Raw genomic sequence first — 12,163 nt, forward strand, 5'->3', positions numbered from 1 at the left:
GTATCGTGTGGCGACGCCTTAAGTATAGCTCTGTGACTCAAATGATATTCTCGTACGAGGAACTCGTATCGTGTGGCGGGGCCTTAAGTGTAGCTCTGTGACTTAAATGATATTCTCGTACGAGGAACTCGTATCGTGTGGCGACGCCTTAAGTATAGCTCTGTGACTCAAATGATATTCTCGTACGAGGAACTCGTATCGTGTGGCGACGCCTTAAGTATAGCTCTGTGACTTAAATGATTAACAATGCGATTATTTTCTGAGTGCTCTTTGTAGTCGGCGCCTATACAGTAACATGTTATATAATCATATTATTACATACGATCAATCCCAAACTCTATGTTTTATTTATGCTACGATAAATAAAACAAAAATATCGAATAAATCCATAGTTTGCTTGTATAACATTTATTACACAACTGCTAGTCTGGGTCCAGCTATTTAATTGTATTCCAAATCGTATCAGCGGAGAATGGCCGTGGTAGCGGTATATGTTAACATGTCGAGGCACGAGGCGTATGGAATATTGATAGCTGGTAATGAAAAACAAACAAACAAACAAAAAAACAAGCATTCTGAGAATACTGCTGAAGCAATACTTGGTCCAACAAATTTACATATCTCCTAGGTTCAAAAGACGAATAATTTGGTAAATCACCACGAAAGTTAAACCTGATCTGTAACAGTACGCGATAAAGCTATACACAAATGATCATATCAATATGTTGAGACATTGCAAAAAACAACAACACAAAACCCCCCACAAAAACAACACACAAAACAAATGAAGTCCGGAAAACTATATGTGAGACAGACGGACAGACAGACATATAGAAGGACGGAGGCGAAACCTATAAATCCCCTCTGGTTGGACCGGGAGAGGACTAATAACAGTAGAAGGTTGCTAATTTTCTTCTGTAGACCATGCTGTGTTCAGCCAGACAAAGCGGGAAAAAATATTGCTAATCTGGGACATAATTCACTAAATTCTCGCAAGATTGCGATATCGCAGTGTCATGCTAAAATACTTTGTGAACTTTGTGAATTAGGCCCCTGGTTCATGCTCTTTGTGTTAACCATAATGACTACTAGTATATAGGAAACCAGACAAATTTATTTCAACTTATTCTCGTGCTTATATCCAATTAAGGTTCATAAGCACGCTGTCTTGGGCACACACCTCAGCTATCTGGGCTGTGTGTCCAGGACAGTGGGTTAGTTGTTAAGTGGTTAGTGAGAGAGAAGAGGGTGTAGTGGTCTTACACCTACCCGCCGAGTCGTTAAAACTCGCTCTAGGTGGAAGCCGGTACCGGGCTGCGAACCCTGTACCTATCAGCTTTATATCTGATGGCTTAACCACGACACCACCGAGGCCGGTAATTAGTCAAATAGTTCGCTGAACGCAGAACAGTAGCAGTTACCAGGCGTAAGTTCAGTCAACCGTCTGTCGCTAACGTTCGCTAGACTGGTTTTTACGTTACACCGTAAACCGAATTACCAATCAAATAGGTCGCGAACGTTAGCGAAACGTTTGCTGGCTGAACTTGGGGAAGATGTTTGATGCCTACACAATGTACTGAAATGTCGTTATATAAACATCCCTTTCCTCAAAGATGTATCTCGGCAGGGTAGAGTCCAAAATACATTCAGCTGACATTATTCGTGATGAACACATCCCTTCGCGGTTCTAAATGCCTACTGATGTCTGCAAGAACAATAAAAACATATATAGTCAGATAATTAATCAAACACATTATAGAAACATACCTTTGCCACGTCACTATTAAAAATACAAAAAGTTAAGGTGTAAAGGGTTACATTTTACTGAAGTTAAAGTTTGTTTTGTTTAACGACACCACTAAAGCAGATTGATTAATTAATCATCGGCTATTGGATGTCGAATATTTGGTAATTTTGAGGAGGAAACTCATCAGAGGAAACTCGCTACTGTTTTCCTAATGTAGCAAGGGATCTTTTATATACACTTTCTCAAAGACAGGAATGCACATACCACGGCTTTTGACCAGGTGTGGTGACATTTTCCGAAAGTCGAAAATAAGGTGTAACCGAGTCATTGCCATAACTGTGATTAATTCCATATTTGTGAGTGTAACATGTCTGCACCTGTAAATAACTTCTGTTTTCAACATTGATTATTCTTTAAATTCATCAATTCAACATTTTGAAATTCTCTATGCTGACCTGTAACACCATACTGTATGGGTCAAAACCCACGCCCCCACCAAATCCCTCCAAAACAACAACAAAACAAGCAAAACAGAAAAACCCTAAAAACAAAATACCAGCAACGACAAAACAACAAAATAGTTTGTTTTGTTTAACGACACCACTAGAGCACATTCATTTATCAATCATCGGCTATTGGATGTCAATCATTTGGTAATTTTGACACATAGTCTTAGAGTGGAAACCCGCTACATCGTTTTCCATTAGTAGCAAGGAATACATTTACATGCACCATCCCATGGGCAGGAGATCACATACCACGGCCTTTGATATACCAGTCATGGTGCACTGGCTTGAACGAGACATAGCTCAATGGGCCCACTAACGGGGATCGATCCCAGACTGACCGCTCATCAAGCGAGCGCTACAAAAAAAAAAAAAAAAAAAAAAAAAAAAAAATACAGCACCTTAGCGTCTTGTGACATGGGACTACTAGTATTTAATGTACAGGTTACACTGTACTGCATGGTCTTTGTTTTATTATCTACATATATGTATACGTACTATTGTTTACTGGCTGAATTGTGCGAGTTGGTCCATCGATTGTGTCGTCTGGAAAAACAACAACAAAAACAGAAATCGGTTATTTGTTTAATACTATGGTTTAATTTTAATTCCTTTCTCCACCCCGACCCCCATTCCCATCATTCACCACTCATTACTACAAAAAAGAAATTATTTTTTTATTTAACGACGCACTCTAACACATTTTATTTACGGTTATATGTCGTCAGACATATGGTTAAGGACCATACAGATATTGAGAGAGGAAACCCGCTGTCGCCACTTCATGGGCTACTCTTTTTCGATTAGCAGCAGGGGATCTTTTATATGCACCATCCCACAGACAGGGTAGTACATACCACGGCCTTTGTTATACCAGTCGTGGGGCACTGGCTGGAACGAGAAATAGCCAAATGGGCCCACCGACGGGGATCGATCCCAGACCGACCGCGCATCGAGCGAGCGCTGTACCACTGGACTACGTCCCGCCCCTCATTACTACACATGTCTTACGTTACAGTATTCACAGAGTATGAACGGAACTGTACAGTTTTTAAAATGTTCCGGAAGCTGTGACTATGATTAGCGACGATCACAATACTTTCGGTTGGAGTCGGACGTTTTACTAGAGCGAGTCAGTTTAACCATATCTATCTTCTTTCTAGGTTTAAACACAAAATATAAATTATTGTTCTGGCAAAAAAAAAAAAAAAAAAAAAAAAAAATCCATCCCAGATTACCAAAACCAAATTTTATACATTGGTTATTGTACTTTCTTCAAATTTGCTGCAAAACGTGAAGACTACGAGAACTCTCTCCCCCCCCCCCCCCCCCCCCACCCACACACACACACTTCCCCAAAGCTCCACGGCACATGCTCCGATGAATCACAAAACGCGATACAGCGACATGTTGCTCCAATTAAATTTTGAACTTTAAATCTTATTTTAACCTTAACTCTTGCCCACCCCATGTTTAAAATGAAAGAAAACCGTATTCAAATAGTTCCACAGTGCACGTATTTAAGCGTATCTCCGATTCATATTCTCAGACTCTGTCCTGGGGGCATGCGGCCTTCAATTATCAATTATTTATGTTTCCGCATCTACCCACCTATTCGGTTCTCTCTGACTGATCTGTCAAATAAATAATATTTTCAAGTATGCCGATAGAATTCTATTAAATTTTACATGGAAAATCATTTAGTCGTATTAGATGAAAATCACGCTCGAGGTTGTTTTCCATGTGAGGGCGGGATATAGCCCAGTGGTAGAGCGCTCGCCTGATGCACGTTCGGTTTAGGATCGATCCACGTCGGTGGGCCCATTGAATTGTTTCTCGTGACAACCAGTGCTCCACATCTGGTATAACAAAGGCCGTCATATGTACTATCATGTATATGGGATGCTGCATAGAAAAGATCACTTACTGCTAATCGGTAAAGTATAACCCATTGTGAGGCGGCAGTGGGTTTCCTCTCTCGCCATCTGCATGGTCCTTACTTAACCAAATACCCGAAGCCATATAACCATAATTAAAATGTCTTGTGCGTTATTAAATAAAACATTCCTTCCTTTTAACCGTGTGCTCCGATCCGACCGATTTTAACCGTGTGCTCCGATCCGACCGATTTTAACCGTGTGCTCCGATCCGACCGATTTTAACCGTGTGCTCCGATCCGACCGATTTTAACCGTGTGCTCCGATCCGACCGATTTTAACCTCACGGAAGGAAGGAAATGTTTTTATTTAACGACGCACTCAACACATTTTATTTACGGTTATATGGCGTCAGACATATGGTTAAGGATCACACAGATATTGAGAGAGGAAACCCGCTGTCGCCACTTTATAGGCTACTCTTTCCGATTAGCAGCAAGGGATCTTTTATATGCACCATCCCACAAACAGGGTAGTTACATACCACAGCCTTTGATATACCAGTTGTGCTTCACTAGCTGGAGCGAGAAATAGCCCAATGGGCCCATTGACGGGGATCGATCCCAAACCGACAGCGCATCAAGCGAGCATTTTACCACTGGGCTACGTCACGCCACTTAACCTCACGGCCACCAGACACCGCGCCGCTTATATAAATACGGAAATAGCTATTGAAAAACATAAAAATCGATTTTTGTTTGTTTGTTTTGACTCGACTCATTGTCGCGTTCCACGCCCACGCCCACCCCAAAACCGCGCACATGGCAAAGTCTCGCTACACAGATCACTCCCGGTTCACATATTCACTTCTAATTAAAACAATATGTATGTTTAATGTTTTAGCCTTCTGGCTGTATTTTGCCCATGCTATTTTGTAATATTGTGCATTGACCTTTTGGGACATGAGTGTATAGCATAAGAGACAGCCGGAGTGAATCGATTAATGAACCACCTGTTCAGACCGGTATCACAGCCAGATGTGGTCATATAGCAAAACATATTTGGAGTGAAAATAAATGCTTATGTAATATATGTTCGCAATGGTGTATGTTGTTAGTGCCAAAGAGAACCGTTCTATTGGCAATCTTCATTTGAAGTTGGGCAATTTAGCATGGGTTTCAATGGCAGATGACATCTGTGTAGTGAGACCAAAACGGCCCTCGTATTGAATGGCTGGCGGAAGGACACACCTGGTGCTATTCGATTGGACTTGCAGACACGCCGGAGCGCTACCGAGAATCCCTTCCTGAAGTTGTCGTTGAAGCCGCAGTAGAGTATGGGGTTGAGGGCGCTGTTCAAGTAGGCGACGTACAGCGCAACGTACTTCACAGTGCTCATGTACTTGGCATTCTGGAAATAAAATAATAATAAAACATTTTTTTACAATTTTTCATCTAAAACTGAAAATATAGTAGCTTGTTTCGTTTAACGATACCACTAGCGCACACTGATTACCGTAATACATTAATCATTGGCTTTTGGATGCCAAATATTTTATAATTCTGAAACGTAGTCATCAGAAAGAAACTTGTTATATGTTTTTACCATTAGCAGAAAGGAATCACTTATAGGCTCTTTTCCACAAAAAGGACAACACATACCACGGCCTTTGATATACCAGTTGTGGGTCACTGACTGGGATGAGATTAAACATAGGGCTTTTGGTATACCAAAGGCCGTGATATGTCCTGTCTTGTCTGTGGGAAAGTGCATATAAAAGATCTTATGCTGCCAATGAGTATTAAATCAGTGTGCTCTAGTGGTGTTGTTAAACCTTTTTCTACTGTCTTTGCATTTACCCCCCCCCCCCCCCCCCCCCCCCCCCCCCCCACACACACACACTATACAACATCCATGTCTATTAACTCCTTGATTCGCCAGTGGTATAAACTCATTTCAGAATGATCAAATTATTATTCTGTCCATCGTATCAATTGAGCATTAATAGTGTAGTGTAGCATATATTAACTCCTTGATTCGCCAGTGGTATAAACCTATTTCAGTATTCTTATCTAATTATTCTATCCATGATATATGAAGTAGGTATTAATATTGTAGTACCTACCTTTTCAGATGAACTGAAGGTGTCCCATAGTAACAGCACTTGCTGTGGCGTCCAGCATAACACAAACACACTCAACACCGCCACCAACATCCTGATTACCTAAATCCAAATAAACTTTAAAATTATAAAGAGATACTTGTTAGAATTCCATGAAATAATGACAATATTTCGTCGCTTTTCATCCAAGATGTGATACAGTCTCAGTAAAATGCTATGACTCCTTATAATTTCTCCTGTTGGCATTTATTTTATAGTTATTTGTTTCACGAATCATTTGTCTATGTATGTCAATGAGTTAATGTGTGTGTATGTGCCTGTGTGTGTGTGTGTGTGTGTGTGTGTGTGTGTATGTGTCTATGTGTGTGCCTGTGTGTACGTGTGTGTGCCTGTATGTGTGCATGTGTGTGTGTGCCCGTATGTGTGCCTGTGTGTGCCTGTGTGTGTGCCTGTGTATGCCCGTGTGTGTGCCTGTGTGTGTGCCTGTATGTGTGTGTGCCCCTGTGTGTGTGTGTGCCTGTGTGTGTGCATGCGTGTGTGTGTGTATGTGTATGTGTGTCTGTGTGTGTGTGACTGTGTGTGTGTCTCTCTGTATGTGTGCCTGTATGTGCCTGTGTGTTTGCCTGTGTGTGCGTGTGTGCCTGTGTGTGTGTGTGTTTGCCTGTGTGTGTGCCTGTGTGTGTGTGTGTGCCGTTGTGCGTGTGTGTGCCTTTGTGTGTGCGTGTGTGTGCCTTTGTGCGTGTGTGTGCCTTGTGTGTGTGTGTGTGTGCCTTTGTGCGTGTGTGTGCATTTGTGTGTGCGTGTGTGTGCCTTTGTGCGTGCCTGTGTGTGTGTATCTATGTGTGTCTGTGTGTGTGTGTGTGTGTGTGTGTGTGTGTGTGTGTGTGTGTGTGTCTGTGTGTGCCTGTGTGTGTGTCTCTCTATGTGTCTCTGTGTGTGTATGTGTGTGCGCGCGCCTGTGTGTGTGCGTGTATGTGTGCGTGCTTGTGTGCGTGCGTGTGTGTGTGTGTGTCTCTGTGTGTGCCTATGTGTCTGTGTGTGTACGTGCGTGTGTGTGTGCCTGTGTATGTGTGTGCGTGCGTGTGCGCGTGTGTGCGTATGTGTGTGTCTTTCTGTGTGCGTCTGTCTATGCATGCGTGTGTGCGTGTTTGTGTCTGTCTGTCTGTGTGTGTTTTTGATATGTCCAGTAGGCAACAACTGACACCGATTTTGGCTCTCTTTTTTCTTTTTTCTTTTTTTTTTTTTTGGGGGGGGGGGGGGGGGCGGAGACCAGCAGATAGTTACCACACCCATCTAAAATTTTCCCGTGCCAAGTACGGTTTACACTTCTAGTAACACTAATATAATATTTCGAATACGCTAATGCGTGTGTAGTTTTGACTGTATCAATTTTCGAGTCTGTTGTACCAGACCACAGATCACAAGCTGTCTGCCATGAAATGATTTCCGGTCAACCAAATGGGAAGCGAGGCTAGCTCAGCGTCCACAGAAAATTTCGCCAAATCATCTATCAAACTTGAAAAACTTTAGAAACCTGGTAATTTTCTAATAAAATATAAAAAGTTTTTATGACAAATTAAAATAAAATTCGCCAGTTGTTTTTAAAATTCACAGTTGGCGAATTTGGCGAGTGCCAGAGCTACATTGTTGTAGCTCTGTGGAAGATAACTGTGATCTGTAAGGACTATACAGTTTGAGCAAGTCCAGACATGTATTCATAAGCAAAGACCCTTGATGTTTTAAGGTCCCATTAATTTTTTTTTAAAAAGTTTGTCATTGGAACACATTGATTAATTAATCATCGGCTATTGGATGTCAAACATTTGGTAATTCTGATTCGTAACCCATTAATTAAAACCATATTATTTGTCTACACCGTGTTTCTGCTTGACCAATGTTTTCAAACTCTCGGTTGCCCAGCTGCTCATTTTGTCTCTGTTATTATAGACTGTTACGGCTAATGTAGACTGAATGCGGCGCGTGCGTGCGGTTTGACTAAAAACAATAATCACGATACATTTATGTCAATGAGAGCGTCTAGATTGGATGCGTGCGATGTCTGCGTCTGCAACAAGCATGCAGCTAGTCACAATGAAATAACCACACGTGGTGTATATACGGCAGACGCATAAGACGCAACATTCAGACCGCACGCACGCCCCGCTTCCATTCCACATAATCCTTTACAGAGTTTCCTCACCTTCCTTTTGGTTCTGTCTCGTGCATTTGTTGTCCCAGAAATCGAGGATCCTGGAACCCTGCGTCTGATCAGCTTCACAGTGATGATGGTGTAAGCGGTGACCATGACGACAATGGGTACGAAGTACATAACCACGCCCCCCATGATGTAGTACGCCAGTTTGGTTGGCTGGAAGGTGTTGCAGGCGGAGTCCTGGTACACGCGCGGCCACACCTCGTCGCAAAAGACCTCGTTCCTGTCCTTCCACTGGTACTCAAACACGCTGCGCACCACGAGCTGGGGACAGGCGACGGAAGCGGAAACGAACCAGATGGCGGTTACGATAATGGCGGTGTGGAATGGCGACCATCTTGCTTTGAGCGGGAACACGATGGCCAAGAATCTCTCCACCGATATCACCGTGAGAGTGAGGACGCTTGACGTAACCACCACAACTGTAATGACAGGGATAACCTTTTAAAAATAGTCTGACGAACGTGTTACTTTCAAATGTATGAGGGTAAATTGATGGGTGGACCCAATGAACAAAAGGACCATCTTGGGTTGAACATTAACGGAACCTCAGATTTGATCACTTGGTAATGTGCAAAGTCTCCGTCATGGACAGTACCTGGACAAAGTCAGAGGTTGTGTTCAGGACTGGCGTGCCTGAATGCTGATTGCAAAAAAAAAGAAGAAGAAAAAAGCCTAAACAGATTAGTAAGAGTTTTACGACTGATAGATCATAAGTAATGGCATGTGTTAGTCTTTCTGTAGAAATATCTCATAAGTAGTGATGTCCTGTCCTATCTGTGGATAATACATAAACCTCATCAGTAATGTAAGACATTTCATAGCAGTTGTTTATTTATGTTTGTGTATTTATACGACTGTAATATGGGTTACGTCCAGTGCCGCATCTAGCCTAAGATGAACTGTATGGTAGGAATGCAAACATAATATGGGAACAGTAATAGAAGGTCGTCTTGCTATATTTCTCGGTTTTCAGAAGCTCTCCCACCCGCGTTGTTACTCGTCCCTGCTAGGCACGGCCCTGATCAGGATTAGATAAATCGGACTAATTGACCATTGAAGGGACACTCATATTGTTAGTACTACATTTTCAACTGACGTGTGCGTGAATATGTGGATGACAATCATGCACACTTTTATACCCATGGTGAGAACACATTGCACAGGCACAACATACAGAATTTCAGACATGGGTGCGTTGAGACAACCCATTTGTTGGGGTGATAGTAGGTACATGCGTTTGAATAATTTTTACCATTTTGTTGCGGCCTATAACCGGAAGTACCATTACTCGTATTGAAATCCAAATGCTACTTAGGAAACCTCACCCTGGGCCTAATCCACGGAGGACATACATTCCTTCTTTCATAATTAGTGTGTTGGACGGGCATCGTTAACATGTGTTAACAATATGAGTGACCCTTTAATAGTGACGCTGAATATATATACTCGACGCCAAAAGTTTCTGTGACGTGAGAAAATCTTTAATAGAAAAGTAAATATTTCTTTAAAATCACATAAACGAAAGCTGATTCTTGTAAATGGAATATCTGCCACGGCGATACACCGAATAGAATCTATGAGAATACAAATCTATGAAAAGACTCGAAAAATCGTCAAAAGTACCTACACCGAAAATATTGCTACACACTTCAGTAACGCGCACGTGTGTATGGAAGGAAGGAAGGAAATGTTTTAGTTAACGACGCACTCAACACATTTTATTTACGGTTATGTGGCGTCGGACGCATGGATGCAAGCGGTGCACGTGCGTCGTATAAAACCGATCGCATGTTACATGCAGACTTGTGGTACGGTGTTTCATATCGGGATAAGTTTGTGTCGCTCTTCCTATAACGTTGTCGGAAAATGGATAATGATCAAAGATTACGATCTATGTCATCACATAGGAATAATTCAGCGACAGATCCGGCGATCATGCTCACCACGGCAACACATCCATGTTATTCTCGACGTCACAGAAACATTTGGCTTTGAGTTTAGTTATGCTACCAGTACACTATAAGTTCCTGATAACTTTTACTTTACACATACACTAAAAACCTAGTTTACCTTGCACGAAAGTGTTGAACTTGCAGACGAACTCCCCAAACGGCCATTCCGAGGTGATCTGATTTCCGACGTGCACCCACATACAGAAAATCCCGACAAGAAGGTCAGACACCGCCAGATTCAGAATCAGCAGATTCGTTGTTGTGCGCATCTTCCGGTTGAGCCCGATGATCAGGATGACGATGGAGTTCCCGACGACGTCCAGGAGAAACGCAACAACGTAAAAGAAAATCTTCAGAGTTATCTCCCATGATTGGAAAATGGGCGCGGCGGAAGGAGAGTTGAGAAGTGAAAACAACTTCGGGTCGACGTTCACGGTAATCACAGGATCTCCGACCACACACGATCTCTTCGGCATGGTCAAATCAAACGTGAAGTTGCCGGCGCTCATTAATGCTGGTCACATCCTTTGCTGTCTTTAGGGCGTCTAAGAGGAAATTTTGTGCAACACATTTTATGTAATAATAAAATGATTCTCCTTGGTATTAACATTATATTATAATAAGTTATTGAGAGACGCACATTTGAAGTCTTGCCTAAGATGACAAATATCCTTGCGCTGATACTGAATCAGTTATTCTTACAAAAATGATGTAGACTAAAAGCTATCTTTTATATCAGCTACCGTTCTTTGAAAAGCACTTTAAACTGTAAACGTCAATGTATTTCTCATCAACCTGGTGTTGTGGTGACTGTAAACGCTACCTTTTATATCAGCAACCTTTGTTTGAAAAGCATCCCATACAAACTTTAAACTAGTGTTTGTAGTGGGCGAAACTGCATTTCATAAGATACAGATAAAGGTACGTACCAGGGCCGTATCAAGCTACAATAAACAGCCATTTTTAAATAAAAGGAGTTATCTTTGGCTACCTGGAGAAGATGGAGTAATTTGTGTATCTTGATTCTTGCTGTACTGCAACCACACTTTTTTTTTAAAGGCTAGATAGGCTCCTGACGCACCAACGGACCTCGGGAACTATTAATTTAAAACTGTAGTTTCTTTTTGACATAAAACATATTTGTTTCAGCATCAATAATTACGAATCGCCGACAATTTCCATCCATATGGAACAGAAGCAGACGACAACTTGATTAGGTATCGTCAATTTACACTTCTAGCCCACTATTATTCCTTCAGAAATAGATGTGCCTCTTTTTCAGTTATTCGTCAAAATATCACCAGCAAAGAGAACACAAATGTCCTGATATCCAATATACAAAGAACAGAATTAAAACCATCTGCCATAGCTGAACGAAAGACTCAAGCCTGCATTACGTCTAGATCTGGGGAGTTCACCGCTGGTTCCTATGTTGCTCTATGGTTTTGTGTTTTATAACAAACCAGTGCGTGCCCTGAAGGTATCGTTCTGCCCTTCTATGAATGATGGGAACGGCGTCACGAACCGAGCTACCAGGCTTCAGAAAATTAATTTGTTTGGGAAGAGAGCCACGGGCTGTTTGTCCATGTCAGTTTTATTTTTTCTCTGCAGTATTTTGATTAGCGTATTGGTATATTACTGAATGAATAGGCTGCAGCTGTCGTGTGTTCGTACTGAGTAAACGCTAGGACAGACCGCTAATTAATCTCATACACAGTACACTACGTGACACAGTGCTGACGTT

At 41.9% G+C, this 12,163-nt stretch overlaps 1 protein-coding gene across 1 annotated transcript; it reads right to left on the bottom strand.

The window, feature by feature from the left end:
• Positions 1-1,283: 1,283 nt before the first annotated feature.
• On the bottom strand, positions 1,284-11,914 carry LOC121379035 (QRFP-like peptide receptor). Its single transcript, XM_041507478.1, has 6 exons — positions 10,538-11,914; positions 8,453-8,886; positions 6,256-6,354; positions 5,381-5,540; positions 2,752-2,799; positions 1,284-1,705 (listed from the first exon to the last, which is right to left on the bottom strand). Exons 1-6 carry the CDS (start codon positions 10,926-10,928, stop codon positions 1,647-1,649), a joined length of 1,191 nt encoding a protein of 396 aa, XP_041363412.1. The 5' UTR covers positions 10,929-11,914; the 3' UTR covers positions 1,284-1,646.
• Between the last annotated feature and the right edge of the window lie 249 nt (positions 11,915-12,163).

The sequence above is a fragment of the Gigantopelta aegis genome, chromosome 8 (assembly GCF_016097555.1).
Source record: "Gigantopelta aegis isolate Gae_Host chromosome 8, Gae_host_genome, whole genome shotgun sequence".
Classification (NCBI taxonomy): domain Eukaryota; kingdom Metazoa; phylum Mollusca; class Gastropoda; order Neomphalida; family Peltospiridae; genus Gigantopelta; species Gigantopelta aegis.

Bases quoted from the DNA above. Each gene is read 5' to 3' on its own strand.
- LOC121379035 (XM_041507478.1), bottom strand. From the start codon at position 10,928: ATGAGCGCCGGCAACTTCACGTTTGATTTGACCATGCCGAAGAGATCG. The intron at 5,541-6,255 runs GTAGGTACTACA...TTTTATTTCCAG, and splicing joins CCTTCAGTTCATCTGAAAAG to AATGCCAAGTACATGAGCAC. The intron at 2,800-5,380 runs GTGTGTCCTTCC...TTGTTTTTCCAG, and splicing joins GTCCAATCGAATAGCACCAG to ACGACACAATCGATGGACCA.